Source organism: Heterodontus francisci, chromosome 43, assembly GCF_036365525.1.
Source record: "Heterodontus francisci isolate sHetFra1 chromosome 43, sHetFra1.hap1, whole genome shotgun sequence".
Classification (NCBI taxonomy): Eukaryota; Metazoa; Chordata; class Chondrichthyes; order Heterodontiformes; family Heterodontidae; genus Heterodontus; species Heterodontus francisci.
This window is the reverse complement of record NC_090413.1, coordinates 26,909,970-26,932,295: the sequence shown is the minus strand read 5'-3', so window position 1 is coordinate 26,932,295 and position 22,326 is coordinate 26,909,970. Positions and strand designations below refer to the sequence as shown.

Sequence of the window (22,326 nt, the reverse complement as noted above, 5' to 3'; positions counted from 1 at the left end):
TTCACCTGACCCCAGGCTGAGATGTCACGAGTAGTATCTGTGCCTTTGTATCTGGAATCCTGGATACTTACGCCACTGGAATTGGCCCGACAGTCCACTCTAATTCCACAAACTTCTGGTTTTTGTAGAGCCGAACGACCTGCGAGCACCATGACGAAAAGTTTTGATAAACTTCCTGAAATAAATCCGTCTGCAGAATGGGTGAAAAAGAACGCTTTGTCAGATATTTCCCTCTCCGTTTGATCTCCCGTGTCTGCCCCACACCCACACACTATATCCCCACCTGTAGGCAAGATGGGTGACTTTCACACAGGCCTTGCACAACGTCGCAGTGACAGCGGCTGCGAAACTATAATTCGTCACTAAACCCGAGTTAGAAAGGCAAGTATGGAGAACGGAAATGTCACCAATGCACCAGGGCAGAGGGTGTGAGGGAGCTTTACTCTGTACTTGAAACATGCCTCTGTCAATATGTCCCACTCCAAAGACATGAACAAAGAAATCCAGGCTGAAATGCCAGTGCAGTGCCGAGGGAGTGCTGCACTGTCAGAGGGGCAGCACCGAGGGAGTGCTGCACCAGAGATGCCGTCCTTTGGATGAGACGATGCTCAGAGGCCTCACCTGCCCTCTCAGGTGGATGCAACTGATCCCACAGAACTATTTCAAAGAAGAGCAGGGGAATTCTCCCCAATGTCCTAGAACCATAGCAAAGTTCTGGCACAGAATGCCGGCTGAAAAAACTAACCACCCAATCTAATCCCACCTTCCAGCACCTAGTCCGTAGCCTCGCAGGTTACAGCAAGTGCATGTCCAGTTACCTTTTAAATGAGTTGAGGGTTTCTGCCTCCACCACCGATCTGGGCAGCAAATTCCAGACATCCACCACTCTCTGGGTGAAAAATGTTTTTTCTCATGTCCTCTTTAATCCTTCTACCAATTACCTTAAATCTGTACCCCCTAGTAATTGACCTCTCCGCTAGGGGAAACATGATCCTCCTGTCTACCCTATCTAGGCCCCTCAGTTTTGCACACCTCAATTAAGTCATCCCTCAGCCTCCTCTGTTCCAAGGAAAACAACCCTAGCCTATCCACTCTTTCCTCATAGCTGCAATTTTCAAGCCCTGGCAACATTCTTGTAAATCTCCTCTGTACTCTCTCCAGAGCAATTATATCCTTTCTGTAATGTGGCGACCAGAACTGTACGCAATACTCCAGCTGTGGCCTAACCAGCATTTTATACAATTCCAGCATCACATCTCGGCTTTTGTATTCTATACCTCGGCCCATAAAGGAAAGCATTCCATATGCCTTCTTCACCACTCGATCTACCTGTCCGGTCACCTTCAGGGACCTGTGGACATGCACTCCAAGGTTTCTCACTTCCTTCATCCCTCTCAATATCCTCCCTGACCAATATTTATTCCTCAACGAAACAGATTAACTTGTCATTTGCACATTGCTGTTTGTGGGATCTTGCTGTACACAGATTGGCTGCTGCATTTCCTACGTAACAGCAACTTGAACCACAGACTCTCCTGGTCTGTAACGTTGGCTCCTCCCTAGATAAACCCTTTAAACATGCAACTTTCCTTTCAGGTATCTAGTGCTCAAACTCGAGCTGCCTAGCCACTCATATTAATAAAATATAAATAACAGTCCCTCGCTTGCCTTTACCTGGACTGTGTACGTCTTCACCCTTTTGGACATTGGGAAAGGGTACTCTTGTTTCGGCCTAAAAATATAAGCTCCAGAAGCTTGGCTGCTCTCATTGTTTCCTGTACTGGCGTCGTACCTATTCAAACACATTAACAATATAGATTCAGTGATCACCCCAGCCAGCCAGGTAAACAGACCTCATTAAATATAAAACAAACACTAAAAAAGTTCCCTCCTGAAGCTGCTAGCCTTTGCTGTGATTCCACAGGTATCAGCTGGACTCCAGGAGTTCACCATGCCAGAATCCAGATAGCAAGTGGTGACACGCTATTCGACCACAGCGTGCATCACAGTCCAGACTGATTCCATCCCCATCTGACACCAGCATGCACGCACTTTCAGCAGAGAATCAGAAACAGGAACAGAGTCTGAATTATACCTTCCTTAGCCCAGGAAGCTCAGAAGGAGATTATAGGGGCCTGTGCATCACCCCAGCAAAGATATCAACCCGTCTCTTATGGGGCTCAGTACCACTCCACGGGGTGTATTTAACTATTGAGCCATAGCAGCTGTATAATTAAATGCCTTGCATGGACCGTCTGTGCCGTAAGGTGTAGGACAGTGAATAAACAAAGAGATCAATCTCAACAATACAAAGCCTGCATCATCAGTGAAGGGCTAGAACTAAATGGGCCAAATGGGCTTTTTCTGCTCCACAAGTCATCAGTATCTGTGACATTTGAGTGCAGGGTCTCGAGTATGCCTGGTCATAATGCTGGTTCGGGTTTTGGAGCAAAGCAAGCTTTCATTAACAGTAGAGAGAGAGGGAGTCCTCTGTACAAGACAGTTACTTACCAGTGAAAACTCTGAGTAACAGACAGAGAAAGATTCTTGTGCAGGTTCTCAATCCCACTGATTAGGCCAGTGTTCGCATCAAATAACACTCGGATGTACTGCACATAAAACAAAAGAGAGAATGAGAAAAGCAATGTTTACAACTGTGCCAAAATGTTAAACCTTCCCAGTGCTGGGCACAGGATTTAACAGTATTGAGAAACTAAATGGAGGGGCAGCATCTCCAACGCAGGAGACAAGCAAGCTGGAGGGAGCAGGAAGGAAAGACAAGCCAAGGCAATCAGGAAGTAGTTACCTACTTGGGCACTGCGAGTCAGCAGGCTATTTGACTATGGTGGGAGTCACAGCCAAGCCTGATCCATACCCCCACCCACCCCCCCCCAACGACTGTCTATGCACATGCACTCTCCAGCAGGCTATGGAGGGGAGGGGATGAGCATGTTCTGTATTCTCCAGTTGCCCTGACGTAAATGAACCCAGTGGTGTGAGGCGGAGCAACAGACCAAAAGGTACTGCGCTCGATACCTGTCCAGTGCTGAATTTGGCTTGGCTATATGCGGTTGGTGATGGGTGGAGTGGGGGAGTGAGCCCTTAACCGAGGGCTCAAGGTTTCACACTCATGCTGTAAAATGCACGTATACAGATCCAATGAGGTACAAAATGTAGCTGCAATGTCTCAATTTAAGCGAACTGGCAAAAGAACCAGGGGCGTCATGCAAATTTTCTTTATTAAAACACTGAGTTATGATGATCTTGAATGCACTGCTCGAAAGCAGATTTAACAGTAACTTTTAGAAGGGAATTGGATAAATACTTGCAATGGGGAGAAAAAGAAAGAGCAGGTAAGTGGGACTAATTGAATAGCTCTTTCAAAGAGCTGGCACAGTCACGATGGGCCGAGTGGCCTCCGATGCCGGATGGGCCTGTGACTCCGCATGGTGAAATTGCCTGTGGACTCTCACCACTGAGGCTCACACTTAAACATAGCACAGGGAGATGGCTATTCTCCGCTCACCCCCTGTGGAACTGCACCCCAGCATCAAACAGCACAAGGGTGGGCACCCCAGCTCTTGGAACGCCCCGGCCGTGGAAAGGACTGCTTACCTCATTTTCAATCGTGAGGCCTTTCTTTCTCCGGTCATGATGTTTCCTCTCTGACCTGAGCAGTTTGCTAAACACAGGGCTGTCTGACGCCCTGGACACTTTGTAAGTGCTAAAACCCAAGGCTGGGACCCAGGCCTTGAAAACCAGCTCATTCACTGAATGGCCACGGTCTTTCCGCAGTGCTTTTGTAAAATCTGACACGGCAACAACCTGGGAGAGACCGGGGGTGGGTGGGGGGGAGGGGGTGCGGAAGGGGATGGGGAGAGGAGGAGGAGAAGAGAGAGAGAGAGAGAGAGAGAAATTACCTCCAAAATGTTACACCGCTATACTTTATATTTATATATTCCAATTCAGATCCAGTACTTCAGAGTAAATCACTGAGGTAAGCTATTAAATGACAACACTGCTAAAACAGCAGGTTTGATGTGTGACAATTTAACAAAAGCCCTTCATATATATCCTAGGAGTTCTTAAAAAATAATTGTTTTTAGATTTGCATTACCTGATTTGGTACCAAGCTGCCTTTGGGGTCAGAAACATCATAGGAAGTTCCGTTGACAGGGACTCTCACATACATACTCACTGCTCTGGCCAAGGGATTGTAGAGATTAACTGTAAACTGGAGGCACAGACACAGGGTTAACACCGAACCTGAAAGTAACACAGTGACAATGCCCCAGGAAATAAAAAGCAAAATAAGGTAATGTTACTAGAACTCAAATGATATCCACTGTGATCTGACAAGGGATAAAGGAAAGGGGGTACAGAAAGTGAGGGAGAGACCTACTGAACAATGCAGACTTACTTTTTTAAGTTCTTCGACTTGAGGGCAGACACTGATGTTGAGCTTGTTGCAGAAGATGAAATTCTGCTTCATTCCACTGAGACTTGAAAGAGCGTTACTAACAAGCACCTAAAAAGGAGCGAGCACAGAATAAAGCAGCAACACAAGACAAACCTCCAAACCGCAAGTTCCCATCCTATCAAACCATTATGTGATATTGTAAGGGAAGTACTTTGAAAGCAATGCAGTTTTATATTATTTATCACAGCGGTTCCCTAGTGCCTCAGCATCTGTGGAATGTGTCATACAGAGGGGACATGGTCGTTCCCGGGTACTTAGGGGTGATGTTACCAGGTCTTGCTGTAGGCTTCGTTATCAGAGGGGTTGTAAATGGAGCTGAACACATGTGGAATTGTCAAACAACCCCACTCCTGACCTTATGATATTGGAGGAAAGGTTATCGATTAAGATATTTGGTGCAGGACACTTCCCTCAGTAACTCCTGCCCTGATATCTGGGGTTATGACGAATGACTGGTTCATGGAGTTGCCTGCTCCGTTAGGCATCTGGTTATTGACCACCATTCTCAACTAGATGCTGCGAGGATGACAGAGGTTTACTCTGATCTGTTAGTTATGGAACTGCTGATTTTGTTGTTTATGCTGAAACTAGCCATGGGCTCGCTTCACTCCTTCTAAGATAAAACTGGTGCTGCTCTTGACATCCCTTCGACGATCTGCACTGAACCAGTGTTGATCTCCTGGCTGGATTCCAATTGAAGAGTGAGAGCCATGCTTCAAATCCTGAAAGTGTACACGTCCGCTACTGCTGATGCCCTATAGCATATCAGGTTTCTTAGCTTTTGGCTGCCAGATCTATCCTTTAGTCTGTCCCAAATAACACGCCACATAATGCAAGATGTCCTCACAATGAAGATAATACCTCGTCTTCAAGAGGACTGAGCACCACAGCTATGGTGGACCCTATGGTAAGTAGGCTGAGGAGGATGTCACCAAGTTGGTCACTTCCTCATCACTGCTCAATGCTGGCAACTAAATCCCACAGGACTTGGCCAGCTTGGTTAATGGCAGGACAAGTGAAGTACATTCTGTCCCTTTGCTTCTCTCAGAGCTTCCTCCAAGTGATATTCAACATCACAACCTTTCTTGTCCATTTATTCAACTCTATCATGGGTCAGTGCTCCTCTGAACTTTCTCTTTTTGTTCCTCCAAAGTTGCACGTACACCAGTCTAGACGTTCTTCTGTCTCTCTACATCTTTGTTGTGTTGGACTCAAGAATCTTCTCCTCCTCCAACTCATTCATCCGCGGAGCTGTTGAGCTCCTCTTTTCCCTCAGTCTTTCCTTCCTAGGTGTCAGTCTCAGAACAAGGAATCGGCCATTTAGAACAGAGATGAGAAGAAATTTCTTTCACTCAGATGGTTTGAATCTTTAGAATTCTGTACTCTAGAAGGCTGTGGATGCTCCATTGTCGAATATGTTCAAGACGGAGATCAATAGCTTTTTGGACACTAATGGAATCAAAGGATATGGGGATAGTGTGGGAAAGTGGAGTTAGAAATTGACCTGAGGGGCCGAATGGCCTACTCTCGTTTCTATTTCTCGTGTTCCTCTTGCAGCCTTAGGCTTTTAGAGCCCAACTTAGGTGTCAACTGACTGTAATTCACCAATTTATCTTCTCTTCTACCATTACTCTATGGGCCTTGGCTTTTCAATAAAACCTGTAAGGGGGACAGATTCTGGTCATACCTCACACCGATCCCAGCCTTTGGCTAGCTTCTTAGCGTAATCATCTGCAACGTGCTGCTTCTCTGTGCCAGAGACAGCATCATGATGCTGGGCCACTCCCATCGCCTTCTCTAAAGTTTAAAAACACCACACATATTGTTAATTCCACATGATCACAAAACAATCATTCAACTGACTTTAGACACACAGGTGTGAACGTAAACCAGAACGGGCGCAGACAGAGCAACTCGACATGGAGCAACGAAAATCCCAGCTCCTTCCGACCGGGAGTCAAGTACCAGACCAACACATCATTGACCCCAGGTGCTGGCAGTGAGATTCAGTGCTTTTCCCTCTCTTTCTCTCAGAGACAGTAAGCAAGGGTCACGACTAGGATCAGGGCCTGGAGTTTTCTCTAAGTTGTGTTGATTTTGTCAGCAAAATTTGCCTGGAATTGGTGAAACCAGTGCAAATGATTGTGGAATTTTAAGTGCAAGTTACATCCAGCCCAAATCGAGATTCTGCAATCTTTTGCAGTAGTTTAAAAAGCATTTAAAAAGCATTCTGCCCACAACACAGGCCACACCCCCAAATTAAATGAATTACTATGGTGAGTTTCTGATCCTTGTGCCTGTTTGCAGCCCTTCGAGGGCTCTTAAAATTAAGCTGCTTTTTTGAGCTGCAAGGACACGAATATGCACCTTATAAAAACATTTGAATATATAATTGTTAAATTTACTGAGAAACTAACTACACCAATGTAACCAGTAAATATTCTGTATTGTCTTTAAAAAGCTGGGCTGAGAGATGGCAAATGGAGTTTAATGCGGAAATGTGTGAGGTGATTCACTTTGGAAGGAGTAACAGAAATGCAGAGTACTGGGCTAATGGGAAGATTCTTGGTAGTGTAGATGAGCAGAGAGATCTTGGTGTCCAGGTACATAAATCCCTGAAAGTTGCCACCCAGGTTAATAGGGCTGTTAAGAAGGCATATGGTGTGTTAGCTTTTATTAGTAGGGGGATCTAGTTTCGGAGCCACGAGGTCATGCTGCAGCTGTACAAAACTCTGGTGCGGCCGCACCTGGAGTATTGCATGCAGTTCTGGTCACCGCATTATAGGAAGGATGTGGAAGCTTTGGAAAGGGTGCAGAGGAGATTTACTAGGATGTTGCCTGGTATGGAGGGAAGGTCTTACGAGGAAAGGCTGAGGGACTTGAGGTTGTTTTCGTTAGAGAGAAGGAGGAGGAGAGGTGACTTAATCGAGACATATAAGATAATCAGAGGGTTAGATAGGGTGGATAGTGAGAGTCTTTTTCCTCGGATGGTGATGGCAAACACGAGGCGACATAGCTTTAAGTTGAAGGGTGATAGATATAGGACAGATGTCAGAGGTAGTTTCTTTACTCAGAGAGTAGTAGGGGCGTGGAACGCCCTGCCTGCAACAGTAGTAGACTCGCCAACTTTAAGGGCATTTAAGTGGTCATTGGATAGACATATGGATGAAAATGGAATAGTGTAGGTCAGATGGTTTCACAGGTCGGCGCAACATCGAGGGCCGAAGGGCCTGTACTGCGCTGTAATGTTCTATTCTATTTCTATTAAAATTATTTTTAGTAACTTAAAATTGGGTTCCTCACGGGTGCTGTACTAGACACTGAGTAAAATGCTTACTTTTTATGATGAACCTATTTTATTAATAAAACTGCAGCAAGCTACCACTCTTAAATATAACAAGGAATTTTTTTTTAAAAATGCAAATAAAAAGTTCTGTTCTAAACCACTGTCCAATTGCGCTGGTTCATGGTAGATTTATGTTTGGTGACATGCAAACCTGCGCAATTTGTACCTCGATCACTGACTGCATCCAAAGTGAAAACTCTACTCCAATGTTCTTACTTTGGGAGATCTCTGGGCAGTGATCATTGTCCCTTCATTGCATAATGCAGCACATTGTGACATTATGAAGAGTCCTTCTTGAGGTTTTCTTTTAGTCAGTATCCTCCTGCTCCCTGCTGATTGAGAGGAATACAGTAGTCTCAGGAGTGTCAATCACCCTCCAAAAGGCAACATCTGCCAACAACGCAGCCCTCCCTCAGTACTGCACTGGGAGTGTCAGTCTAGTCTCTGGAGTGAGACTTGAACCCACAGCCAGAGTGCTACCCACTGTACTCCGAGGTGCAGGAATGAAGAGGAGTACAAAACAATTAACGAAGGCACCTTCTGTAGTTTTAATCAACAGGAAAGGAAGCAGTGTAATGACCTGCCATGCTGTACGGGGCTGTGTAATGTGGAAATTGAGGTGGGTGACGGGAGTGTGGATAATGGATGCATCAGTCTACATCAATAATTCAGGTGAGAGCATCTCCCGAGCCAGCGCTCTGTCCCTCTCCACGCAGTGTGCCTCAGACCTGGAATTCAGTGGCTGGAGGCTTGCAGACTGTTGCCAACCACTGTAATGTCATAGGTTTCCTGAGATGCAGGTGGGACACGTAGATCTGGGACTCACTCAATACAGAGCTGTCTCCAACACCGTAAGGGCCACTGCGAGAATCCGAAGCTGCCAGGACCTCCAACTGATTGCAGACCTACAAAGGAAACACACGTTGGAGACAGTAACTCACTGACTAATGAAAGAACCCATCACAACTTCCCAATCGCCATTGCAAGATTCCACCTGGATATCCTTCATGAATTCCATTTACTGCAGAATCTGGGATGTTAGGCACATGTCAGTGACTTTGCACTGTGTAACGTGCAGTGGCTGACTTACAGCTCAACCTTCTTTAACGGGAGGATCAAACTCTGTAGAATTTGTGCAGTTCCCTCTAGCCCCTGCAGCCCACTGCAACCCATATCATTGTCCATGTGCCCCAACACATTTCTCCATTGCTGCAACACCCCCCCAAACACCCGACCAGGTCACTCCTCAATCAGAACTCTTTTTTTTCCCCAAAGGTGTTTTTTTAATGAGCTTCTGCCGACTGCAGTTCAAAATCAAATTACAAACCCTCACATCGAACAAAAACATTAAGGGACAAAGATTATGCAGTGTTTATATAAACCCAGCCCACCTGTAGGAAATTGTTGCTCAGCCTCTCATATCGTTTCAAAGCAGGGCGACTGGTAAAGTAACCTGTCCAGAACTGATGGGGACCATCTGCGTATGGGAAGAAATCATCAGACTTCACAGACCTGCAAGGGTTTTTAATGAAAACAGAGGATTAAAGGCTGCTAGTTTCACATCGTTGTGAGGTGCTTCACCTGACACCCAGAAAATGGGAGTGTTAAGCAGTCATGGCTTGTAACTTTTAATAATAATTTTTAAAAATAAAATATATAAACTGAGCAGAGCTCCCAATGGCATTCTGAGCAGTATCAAACTTGGTTTACAGAGTGCTAAGAGGCTGGGCTGAACCTCCTGGGATCTTTATAAAAAATACTTTGGCATCCACTTTATGGATAATTTGAGACATGACGTGTTGAGTGGAGTGTGCTTGGGATGAACAGGTGGGTTTGGATCTATGATTCCCAAAGCTCTCCACTACCAGGGGTTTTCTTCACCTCTGTGTCTGGGCCTGTTGTAGATTCATTGATCGAGATTGATCACTGTGATTAGTCAATAACTCCATCATCGTTGTATCATGTGACGACCAGGGTAGCAGGAGGTGATACAGACCCTGGTCATGTCTAGTAATTCCTGTGTTCCCATCAACCAGATCAGGGCTGCTACTGCCTGTGAGACTGGGCCCCAATTACAGTCAACACTTTCAGAAAGTGAGGGGAGGATAACAGAAAACCAGCTTGAGACTTACCAGGTCAGGTTTGCCTTGTTTAACTCATACAGATAGCAGGATGGAGTGGAGTAGAGCACATTGACGCGACTCCCAGTGCTTTGCTGTTTCGAAACAAAGAAGAGGCTTGAATTAAAATCTTCATCCTGCAAAAGCAATGGCATTTCTTGCAAGCTAAGTCCATTAGAGGCCTCTGATTTCCCTTGAGGAACAGGACTGGGTGCAGACTCACAGGCCTGACGTGTGTTTACAAACTGCCAGGAAGCTTCGGCAATTTAAGAAAGACTGATGGATATTCTGTGAGTCACAAATCCAATCTGGGCTATATCCCACTAGGGAACATGCAGTCAGGTTTTAAAAAAAAATAGAACTTGCATTTCTACAGGTGTCGTTCACATCCTCAGTCTGTCCCAAAGTGCTTTTCAGCCAATGAAATACTTTTCGAAGTGTAGTAATGTAGGAAACGCAGCAGCCAATTTGCGCACAGCAAGATCCCACAAAACAGCCATGTGAGAATGAGTGGATGAAATATTTTTAGGTGTTGGTTGAGGGATAAATGCCGGGCAGGACAAGAGAGGAAGCGGCGAGTCAGCATCCAATAAACCATCATATCCCTGAATGACGACGACGGGCTGAAGGGCCTGTTTCTGTGCTGTATAACTCTATGACCCAAGATCACGGTTGGCGCGCTACTGATATTCAGTCGCTGGGGGTCAGTGGGATATTTAGTAAATACTGCGACACATCCAGGGGATTCTAGCCTAATAGGTAAAGGTGGCAACGAAGACAGAATGACCAGAAGCAGCGGGTTTACTTCCTGGTCTGTGCTATGTTAGCTCATCTCAGCTAGGGTTATAATTGGAATTCAGCTTCCAGGCTGCTCGGGGTGGGGGGAGGGGGGGGGGTGGGCAGGTGTGGAGGGACGACAGCTTCTCAGGATATCTGCTGCCTAGGCCCATGTATGAAGACAGGACCCTGAGAGAGGTAAGTGATCTCCCCAGCAGAACGGTGGAGAAAAGACAGAATTGGAAAGACAGGGCAACTAAAGTTTGCTCAATGAGACTCCCTGGAATCTCACACTCAGATCCTGCAAATCAACAAGAGAATGTTAAAGGGTTCCCCTGTTTCAGGACTTTAGACTGAATGATCTACCCCTAAAACCTACTTTAGCCCCTCCTCGAAAATAACACTGGCAACATCCTAAAAGGAGGTTAGAGTGTTGTGAGCAGTGGAATGGTGCACGGCCCAAGGAGACTGTAAACGAGATCAAAGCAAATACAGTTAATAAGAACAGTGAATGGATCAGAGTTTGGTACAAACATTACCGCAGCATTCACGTATTTGATTAGCTTGTCCAGGTTCTTGTACCACATGTTTGCATTTTGATACTGGAAGTCCGATCCCATGGTCATGATGATGTGCTCAGTTCTGTAATGCTTGGACTGACCGTAGGAAACACACACACGGTTAAACACTCATTCACAATGGCATTTACACAGTGGCTTTTCATGTCAGAACATCCTAAAACACTTGAATTTTAGAACTGCTGCCTTTCTTTTTCTTTCTTTTGGGCCTCCTTATCTCGAGAGACAATGGATACGCGCCTGGAGGTGGTCAGTGGTTTGTGAAGCAGCGCCTGGAGTGGCTATAAAGGCCAATTCTGGAGTGACAGGCTCTTCCACAGGTGCTGTGGAACAAGTAGTATTATAAAAACACTGATAAGGCCTCAGCCGGAGTATTCTGTTCAATTCTGGGCACCGAACTTTAGGAAGGATGTCAAGACTTTAGTGAGAGTGCAGAGGGGATTTACTAGAACAGCACCAGGGATGAGGGACTTCAGTTACGTGGAGATACTGGAGAAGCCAGAATTGTTGAGAGGGTTAAAGGGAGATTTAATAGAGTCCCTAATCATGAAACGTTTTGATAGATTAAATTAGGAGGAACTGTTTCTACTGGCAGAAGGGTCAGTAGTGAGTTGTTGTGATCTGGAACGCGCTGCCTGAAAGGGCAGTGGAAGCAGATTCAATAATAACTTTCAAAAGGGAATTGGTAAATATTTAAACAGAAAAAATTTGCAGGGCTGTGAGGAAAGAGCAGGGGAGTGGGACTAATTGGATAGCACTTTCAAAGAGCCAGTACAGGAACAATGGGCCAAATGGCCTCCTTGCCTAGTGTAACATTTTACGATTCTAGTGTTCGAGCACCATTTGAAATGCAGTGTCTGTTACAAAGGGAGATGCAACAGACATTCTGCGCCAGCAACGATCCACAAACAGTAATCAGGCCTCTCGTTTTACCGGGTTATACATGGAGATGCTGCACCTTTCAAGATTGTGTGTTGTTTGCAATGTCAGAGTCGCAGACGGGCAGAAGCTGGGCAGCTACAACTGGGAGTTTCCCTGCCCTCTTTTGAGATGGTGATGGTGTTGGGTTGGGTTGTTGGTGAGCCAAGTTGTGTTTCTTTTTAAAATCCTGAGCACCTTTTGTCATGAGAGTTCCTGATCTCACTGACCCCAGAGAAGTGCTGAGTGGAAGCAGAACTTCCCCAGTGTCTGATGTTACCCCACCCCTGGCAGCTGTAAACAATGCTACACTGTAGGGAGATAGGTCACTCACACACAGACACACACTCCCCCTTGGGAAAGGTGGGGCAAGACAGTATCCAACAAAGACCAGGGTGATTTTTGTAGGGGGAGCTGAACATTTATAAACCCGAGACTCACTCCACTTTGCTCCTGATGCGAGCCGTATTGAGTGGACAGGCAGGAAGTGAAGGTTGCAGTGCCTCCCACTGGGGAGAGGTGTTGAATAGAAAAATCGGTGGGAAGTGGTGAAGAGTAGGAGCAAGCTTTGTGCCAACCCACTTGACTATTTGACTGTGGAAGGCGTCCCTCTCCTGAACCCACATGACTTTCCAGCAGGTGTCCCTAGGGAGGGGTCAGGAGTAGGAACCCGAGCTGACGTTTATGACGTCCATTATGAGGCATCAGTGCGCTTCTGGCTGAACATTATAGTCTGTGGCTCCAAATACCCACTGAACAGTCAGTGAACCTCAGTAACATTAATTACTGTTATAAAGATAAAGGAACTCACCTGCTGGTGTGCAGTTTTTATGAAATAGGAAACAATTTCGTCCACATTATACTCATCCAGATCCTTATCATCTTTGATGGGCTCATCAAAACAAAGCACATCCCAACAGAGCAAACTGGGAGGGTTATATCCATTGGGCAGAACACCTGGAAAAAAAAAATATATGAAACATTAATGTAATATACAGAATCTTCAGATCAAATAAACTAAAAGGTAATTGTGCTGAGGAACCCTATGGTATTACTGAAAGGCAGCTTTCAGTTCAAACCAGTTCAGAGTTCATTCAAAGCACAATTTGTTATTGTGTTTCCCTAATAGAAAGGCTTCATGAAATTCTCGTACTGTTCCTCCCATTTCCGCACCCCCCCCCCCCCGACTCTGTTCCCCCCCCCCCCCACCCCCCCAACACCCCCCAGTCACCTTCCTTGATTTACTCTGTTTCCAACTGCAAACCCAACCCTCATTTTTGTTTTCAATTCATTCGCAGGATGCCGGCAAGGCCGAGCAATTACTGCTCATCCCTAATTACCCTCGAGAAGGTGGTGGTGAGCTCGGCTATTTCAGAAGGTGGTTAAGGCCCACCACATTGCTGTGGGTCTGAAGTCACATATAGGCCAGGCCGTGTAAGGGTGGCAGATTTCCGTCACTAAAAGGACGTTAATAAAGCGGATGGGTGTCATGGTCACCATTACTGATACGAGCATTTCATTCCAGATTTATTTAATTAATTGAATTTAAATTCCCCAGCTGCTGTGGTGGGATTTGAACTCACGTTTCTGGATCATTATTCCAGGCCTCTGGATTACTAGTTCAGTAACATAACCACTATGCTACCATATCCAATGATCTCATTCCTATACTTTCTAACTCCAATCAACGCCCATAGCTTTTCTCTGCACACTCTACAACCTTCTTTCTTCCCATTCTCTGCTCACTCCTCTCACACGAGCATCAAGCTGCATTTACAGTACTTACTGTTACTCGGTTGATCTTGCCCGAGTTATCATACTTTACCACCAGAGAGATCACTGCAAGAAACCATTTCCAATTCAGCAATTTTTACAAGGTTTTGGTAGCTAAAGAGGAAAAAGACAGTAAACATCATTCACAACCTGTGAATAGATCAGCATTGGGTTTCAGCAGATTTGCACTGGCTCTCCACACTTGTTCCATTTCCCGGAGATCTTCTCGGTTTTTCTTGTCCTGATAATCAAGGCGGCCAAAGAAAAGGCCATCGAACCCCATCTGCAGACAGAGAACAATGAATAAAGTACAACTCGCACGGTGTAACATTACCACGGGTCAGCTGAGCTCTGCAAACACGCCTGTCTAGATATTCATGAGCAGGTGCAGCTAATTAGGCATTCGCTAGGAGGTACTCCAAGGGCTCTCATTATTCTTCTTTCCTTTTTGACAAGTGCCTGGTTGCTCCAACTTCCCCATGGAGTAAATCCCCAATCCCAGCAGGAACATTCAAATTAGGAATTCTCAACATGAGCTGGCAACAACTCACATCCAGTCCACGAACTGCCTCCGTCACAGTATGTTCACACTGTGCATTCTTAACTCCACAGAACCACTTAGTGGCCAGAAGCTGCAATTACATTGTGACCGTCGAAATGCAAAATTGAATGTTAAATGTTGACATAGCAATTTACAATGGTGAAAGTGAGACCAAAAGTGGTGAAAAGAGATGAGGTTTGTCGACACAGGATGACATTGTTACTACACAGGTAACTGATTGGTAAAATGACTGGCATTCCTACCTGAGCAAAGAGGGAGGCCTGCTCCCTGGAGTGGCCGAATGGGTCGATGTGCCAGGCCACACGGGGTCGGCCACACTCTCCAAAAGTGTCGTTCAGAAATTGGAAGCCCAGAGTCATTTGATCGATGATGGAACTGTAGTGGGTGGTTGCCTCGTCATTCATGCACCAGCCCCCGTTAACAAACTCCAGCCTGCCTGCAGAAACAAGACAGTCTTGGCTCAGAACCAGGAAAATCCAACTGAAGTACCGATCTTACAGCTCCCTCTCCTGTGGTTCAGTCACTGCAGGGGACTTCTGATATCATTCAAACTAGGAAGTCCCGGGTTCAAATTCCAGCCTGTGCTTAGTTAACTTATGTTAGCTGGGTGGTAACTGCATTGCTGAAAGTCACTCAGTGGGATTCATGCTCACCTCCAAGTTAGAAAGTTGTGGACCAAAATTCAGGCTGATATACCGTACAACCTGACCCACCCTCCACGCAGCACATGGACTAACCCATGCTCCGACGCTACATACTTCAATTTCACAGAATACAGGGAGTATACTAGGGGATTTCTCTTTGGTCGTAAACATGAGAACATTTGTTGGTTTGGCACTGAAATCAGATGCCATCCAGTATCGCTAGAAATAGTGGTCACAAGAAATCTGGCTATATGTTAACACACAGCAACCAAAGGAAATCTTCAACATACAGTCCGTAATAAGTATTTGTGACTGATCCATCCCATTACCAGATCCCACTGCCTGTTGCTGTCCCACAGGGTGTGTATTTTAGTGAGACTGTTTTAACATTGGGCGGCACAGTGGTTAGCACTACAGCCTCACAGCTCCAGCGACGCGGGTTCAGTTCTGGGTACTGCCGGTGTGGAGTTTTCAAGTTCTCCCTGTGTCTGCGTGGGTTTCCTCCGGGTGCTCCGGTTTCATCCCACAGCCAAAGACTTGCAGGTTGATGGGTAAATTGGCCATTGTAATTTGCCCCTAGTGTAGGTAGGCGGTAGGAGAATTGAGGGAAGGTGGGGATGTGGTAGGGAATACGGGATTAATGTAGGATTAGTATAAATGGGTGGCTGATGGCTGGCACAGACTCGGTGGGCCGAAGGGCCTGTTTCAGTGCTGTATCTCACTCTACTCTATGAGAACACATTACCTTCGCTGACCAGTTGTTTCACCACCTTCTTCATGCTGTTGGTCTGCTGGTTCCACCAGCGATAGAAGAACGCAATCTCCACATAGATGAATCGCTTAGCAGGGTCTGCCTGCAGCTGCGGGATCACAGAATCCAGGATGTACTGTACCCCAGCACGCTGGATGACAGTCTTGCCTGAATGGGGAAGACAAACATTGTTTACTGGACTTGGGCAATGAAACATCTTTGAAAAACATCACAATTCTTGAATGGCCAACGAAACAGACACACACACATACAGATTAGGTAAGAACAGGAGGAGGCCATTCAGCCCCTCAAGCCCATTCTACCATTCATGGCTGCTCTGCATCTCAGCTCCAGTTCCACATCTTCCGAAACCCTTACCCACCGGAAATCTAATGATCTCAGTCTCGAAAGCTCCCATTGTCCCAGTATTTGTTGGGGAGCGAGTTCCAGATTTTCAATTTGCTCCATGAAAGGACTGCTTCCTCATTACCTTCCACAAGGGCCTGGCTTTAATATTGATAGTCAGAGAGGAACATGAGCCAGGTAACTGAGGGAACTCCCTGCTTTTCTTCAAATATTACCATGGAATTTTACACCTGATCTGAAGGCCAACCCCTCTGGCAAAGCAGTTCTGCACTGCAGGTCTTGGCACAGAGGTATAGGGGTGCTACCAAGTAGCTGAAGAACTTAAATATATTCACCTCCATAGTAATACTGATCCACTGTCTTAAGCCACCCCACATCATCGTGAGTGTGTGGCACCAGGTGAACATTCAGCATTCCAGGGTTGACAGCAGGACAGGCCTTGTGGAGGAAGAAAGTAAAATTACATTAATATTTAACGTAAAAATAAAATTCAACTGATCGAGAATCCCGGGCAAGTTTTCTCATCTGACGTGCGCTGGATCCCAAGGACTGCGGTCGAGAGGGCTCGCTGGGAAACCCTCTCAGTTTAATGTGGAGACACAAGTCAGTGGTTAGTACCTTTCACACGATTTCACCAATCTTCCAAGTCTGGGTTCGCAAACTGGCAGAAAGCACAAGCTCATCGAGAATTCTGCTGCCGGTATCTCAACTCACATCAACACGCCTACGCTCACTGACCCACATTGGCTCCCACTCCAACACCTCAATTTTAAGATTCTTATCCTTATTTTCAAGTTCCTCCATATCCTCCTCCAGTCCTATTACCCTCCAAAATCTCTGCACTTCTCCAATTCTGGCCTCTTGTCCATTCCTGATTTCCTTCACTCTTACATTGCTGGTTGTGCCTTCAAACTCTGGAATTCCCTTTCTAAAACTCTCCCTCCCTCCCCCTTTAAGACATTCTTTAAAATCCTCTGACCAAGCTTTTTGGGCACCTGTGCTAATATCTCCTTTTGTGGCTTGGTGTCAAATTGTCTCTCAAAATGCTTCTGTGAAATGCTTTGGGAGGTTCACTTTGCAAAAGGTGTTATAATCACGGGAGCCTTTCTTCGTTCCTCTATCTCCTGGAATACCAAGGCTGGTTGCAGTGTGGGGAAACCAGTGTTCCCATTGCTGATCGCCATCCTGCAATCTCCGGTTGGAAAATGCATGGATGATGTGAGGACAATGATGGAACAACAAACTGGAGCAGGATCAGCAATAAATCTCCTACTTCCTTCTGACCAACACAGCTCTAATTAAGCTTTAAAACACCCCCTTATGCCGACTAATATTTCCCCATTTCTCAATATCTTTTAATGCAACTTATTCTATTTATAAAAAGCAACAAAAAAAAATTCAAACCCTGAATGCAAGAGACAATTTTTTTTTTTAAACAAACATTTATTACAATTGCGAGGCCTCGGTGAAGGGCTGAGTCCTGAGGGCACCAGAGGAGAGAAAATGAGATACATTAAAATGCAGTGGCAAGGTGATCAAAGTTGCTGTGGATTGGGGTAAGACTGAGCGAGGTGAGGAGATTGTGGGAAGGAATGAGTGAGATTTTATACACTTCCATTTCTCGATTGGACTTCAAAAGTACCTCAATGGCTGTGACAGCTGTGGCTAGTGTGTAGCTCTTTCACTTCTAAGTCAAAATATCATGGGTTCAGCTCCCACTCTGGAGATGTTGAGCACATACTCTAAGCTGACGCTCAGTGTAGTACCGAGGGAATGCTGCACTGTCAGAGGTGCTGTCTTTCGGTAAAGATATTAAACCAAGGTCCTTCCTGCTCCCTCAGATGGACATAAAAGTTCCCATGATACTATTTTGAAGAGGAGCAGGGGAGTTCTCCCCGGTGCCCTGGACAAAATTTATGCTTCAATCAACATCATTAAAACAGATTATCTGCTCACTTGTTATATTGCTGTTTGTGGGAGCTTGCTGTGCACAAATTGGCTACTGCATTTCCTACATTACAACAGTGACTACACTTCCAAAAGTACTTCATTGGTTGTAAAGCACTTTAGAACATCCTGAGGTTGTGAAATGCAAGGTTTTCTTTCGATATTAGGAGGAGCAGCTGGAGAATTTGACTTCGTCCTTCACTCTCCACTTCCAGGAGGTGTAGGAGAGTAACTGGGGGTGAGTCTCCTCAGATTGTCCTGTTTCTCCTGACGAGACCGGGTTGGGGGGAGCGGGTGTTAGGAGGCAGAGTTGGATGCACCGGGGCAGAATAGCTCATTAATCTCTCTCGGGTGTTCTCAGACTGACTATATGCTTCCAGCATGTTTCCTGTTTTTATTTGAATTTATTTTTCTTTTCATGGTCTGAATTATGCAAATCAGTGTAAACTTTCAGCAGAAAAAAAAACGACGTCTTGAATTTCTAAAGCATCTCTCACAATCTCAGGATGTCACAAAGTACTTTACAGCCAGTGAAACCATTATTGAAGGGTAGTCACTGTTGGAAATGTAGGAAATGCTGAAAGCTGTGGCTACTCAAATGCAAGATTACTAAACACATCAAACAAACAAAATAAGTGTCAAGGTTTCTCCATTTATTTAATAATTTAAAAATCTTGTGTTTTGTCAGCAGGAAGTTCAAAACAGCCTTGAATCTTAAGCTGGAACTCACAAAAGGATAAAGAGGCACCAAATGCAAATACTGCCTGGGCTAAACATACAAGGACAAATAAAGCAAGATGTGCAGACAGCAGTCAACAGCTGAAAGGAAGAGACTGGCTACACACAGGGGTGTGCAAATGCTTAGGACAAGCCATTTCTGATCAAAGATTGCACTGAGACATTAATCTCGCTCGGGTGTTCTCAGACTATGTGCTTCCAGCACTTTTCCTGTTTTTATTCGAATTTATTTTTCGTTTCATGGTCTGAATTATGCAAATCAGTGTAAAATTGCAGCAGGAAAATGTGAGAAGACTTGAATTTCTACAGAGCCTTTCACAATCTCAGGATGTTGCAAAGTGCTTTACAGCCAATTAAGCCATTTTTGAAGGCGGTGGGGGGGGGGGTCACTGTTGTAAATGTAGGAAATGCTGCAACAATCTGTGGCTACTCTTATTCAGAGAATCCGGATACTAGCATGTTGGATATTATGCCAGAGGAAGGCAGTTATTTGCAATAACTGCACTTTGGGCTCAATAAACAGTGAATGGGAGCACAAGCCATGAACACCACTTAGTGCCCGCACCAGCGCCACTCAGGATCTCTGCTCTGCATGGTGCCAGGCACAATATCTATCCACTCAGTCATCGGGGCAACACTTTGTAACTAGGAACCCAAGTCAGACATGCAGGAGGTAGTGTCTGGAAATGAATGTCTCAATGGCAAGGATACCAATCCCTCACAACACACTGAAGGCCACACAGCTAGCAGGATCAGGGCTTTATTACTGGAGAAGTTCTTATCCAACCAACAAACCTGAGCTGCTGCACTTCCAACAGGCTGCCCAGAGACCGGGACATATGGAGGAGGAGCTAAAAGCAAAACTATGTTAAAATATTTAAAAGGGGAAGCAGACGATACTTTAAAAAAATATAGAAATCACTTCCCTTCAGAGAAGGATTTTATTTTTATTTTATTTATTTTATTTAGCGATACAGCACTGAAACAAGCCCTTCGGCCCACCGAGTCTGTGCCGACCAAGACCCACCCATTTATACTAACCCTACAGTAATCCCATATTCCCTACCACCTACATACACTAGGGGCAATTTATAATGGCCAATTTACCTATCAACCTGCAAGTCTTTGGCTGTGGGAGGAAACCGGAGCACCCGGCGAAAACCCACGCAGACACAGGGAGAACTTGCAAACTCCGCACAGGCAGTACCCAGAATTGAACCCGGGTCGCTGGAGCTGTGAAGCTGCGGTGCTAACCACTGCACCACGGTTTGCATTTCTATAGTGCCTTACATGACCTCAGGATGTTCCAACGTACTTTACAACCAATGATTTTTTTCCCCTCCAGTAGTCAACACAGCAGCCAATTTGCACACAAGCTCAAACAAACAGCAATGTGGTAATGACCTGATAACCTGTTTGTAGTGATGCTGATTGAGGGGCAAATATTGGCCAGGATATCAGGTAGAACATCCTTGCTTTTCAAATTGTGCCACGAGACCTTATACACCCACTGGAGAGAGATGACAGTGTGTCATCCAAAAGAGAACATCCAGCACTGCAGCACTCCCTCAGTACTGCACTGGACAGCTTGAACCCACAACCGTCTGACATAGGAGAGTGCGCTAGCATTGAGCCCCAGATGACACCTATTATACACTCCACCGTTGCTTCCTCATGGTTTCACAATCCAAGATTGAACCAACCTACATTCTTGGATTCTGCACATTGCCCCAATTCTAAGCATGCATGGCTTTACAAGTGTTGTACAAAAGAGGGATCTCGGAGACAAGACTACTTCCAAACCTTGTGTATCTAGCTCCTGTCAATCCTAAATTTTTTGTCTGTTATGGGGGGAAAAAACCCAATTAGTGTTTCACAATACACCTCACAGGTTTGAAATTGTGAAGATCATTTAGTCGATCCCAGGTCATTCACCCTTAACAATCCCCAATCGTAGTATCCTGCTATTCCCGGGTTTGCCTCCAGTACCCTCACCAGAAATCCACTCCACATGAGGATCAGTGTCAAGATTTGTCAGCGTCACATCACAGTTTAAATTGAAGCAGTTTTTCACATTTCCCCAATTAGGGCCATCTCTCTTTTCAAGGTCTTTCAGAAAGAACGGTTTCCAATATCATTTGCAAAATGACTGATAACATCTGTACCCAGTACCAGTAGGGTCTTTGTGCCCATACTCCACAGAATGCTTAGATAAGCACTAGAAATAAAAGTTATCCAAGTCACTTCCCTATACTGAGCTGCAAGGATGGGCCTGTCACTTAATCATTTCTGGAAATGACAACCTCAATATTCAATTATTCTGTGTTAAACCATGATCAAGATTGGTGCATCTTTCTCAAATTTTATTTTAATGGGTTCGCAGTTCACCTCATTCTGAACTTCCTAAAGTTCAGCAACATTGCCCACGGAAACTTATATCTCGTCAAATTACAAAACCACCACAGGAACAATCCATGACTGGAATTCACAAACATACACTCAGTTTATGGAATAAATGATCCCTTACTATTATTCTGTTATAGAATATCTGTAGAAAAACACAACTAAAGTTATGTTCCAGTATTTATGAGAAACTAGAAAGTGTTTTTTTAAAAGTCAAATGGGGGAAATCCATAGCAGATTTGTATAGTCTGAAAGGAGGCAAGTTACAGTCGCGTTTACACAGATGTTAGTTTAGACTCGAGAGAGACTGGAAGCCCAGAATCCCACTACTGGAACTTAGTAATTTAAATGTAGTGAGCCAGCTCACAAGCACATTTCTCTGAATCGGTTCATTTGCGTAAAAACAACAGTAGCTCCGGTAAAGAGACTTCCTCAAAAGTGACAATCTCTTCCTCTCCTCCAGACACACACACACACTCAGAGGCTGTGCATTCCCGAGGCTTGCTTATCTCAGATTTCTCTATATTGCTACCATCAGACCGGTTAACACAGCGGAGCGGTCACAACATTGAACAGGTCCCAGCAGCTTCACCCACTTCCCACTCACCTGGTATCCACAGCCCCCGGTCAGCTCCCCATCGCCATCTACCCCGGGACCGAGAACAAAGAGGCAGAGAGAGAGGAGCAGCTGAAAGCGCTCCGCACCATCCCACACAGCCATCAGCTCCCGGATCATGTGACGAACTGCCACGTGATCTCAGATGGATACACTGAGGGGTCAGGTGACTCGGACCCGCCCCTGACCGCAGGAAGCTGAGGGAGGAGCTCGGAGGCAGACATAGCAAGTTTTGATCTCCGACTTGACATCACAATGAGCTGAAAAGGTCACAAAGCAGTTTCACTAAAGTAACCATTAAATTTTC

At 45.4% G+C, this 22,326-nt stretch overlaps 1 protein-coding gene across 1 annotated transcript in view; it reads right to left on the bottom strand.

Moving 5' to 3' along the window:
- man2b1 (mannosidase, alpha, class 2B, member 1) overlaps positions 1-22,143 on the bottom strand; it is a 29,129-nt gene extending 6,986 nt beyond the window's left edge. The window contains exons 1-17 of the mRNA XM_068021257.1: positions 22,011-22,143; positions 16,651-16,753; positions 15,944-16,117; positions 14,797-14,990; positions 14,143-14,275; positions 13,031-13,176; positions 11,263-11,379; positions 9,959-10,041; positions 9,218-9,338; positions 8,653-8,731; positions 6,168-6,277; positions 4,421-4,528; positions 4,118-4,234; positions 3,616-3,825; positions 2,512-2,609; positions 1,675-1,792; positions 72-190 (exon numbers count right to left, since the gene is read on the bottom strand). Of these exons, the coding sequence (XP_067877358.1) occupies positions 72-190; positions 1,675-1,792; positions 2,512-2,609; positions 3,616-3,825; positions 4,118-4,234; positions 4,421-4,528; positions 6,168-6,277; positions 8,653-8,731; positions 9,218-9,338; positions 9,959-10,041; positions 11,263-11,379; positions 13,031-13,176; positions 14,143-14,275; positions 14,797-14,990; positions 15,944-16,117; positions 16,651-16,753; positions 22,011-22,139 (2,159 nt within the window). The 5' untranslated portion in view covers positions 22,140-22,143. The remainder of the gene's footprint in view (positions 1-71; positions 191-1,674; positions 1,793-2,511; positions 2,610-3,615; positions 3,826-4,117; positions 4,235-4,420; positions 4,529-6,167; positions 6,278-8,652; positions 8,732-9,217; positions 9,339-9,958; positions 10,042-11,262; positions 11,380-13,030; positions 13,177-14,142; positions 14,276-14,796; positions 14,991-15,943; positions 16,118-16,650; positions 16,754-22,010) is intronic.
- Positions 22,144-22,326: the final 183 nt, after the last annotated feature.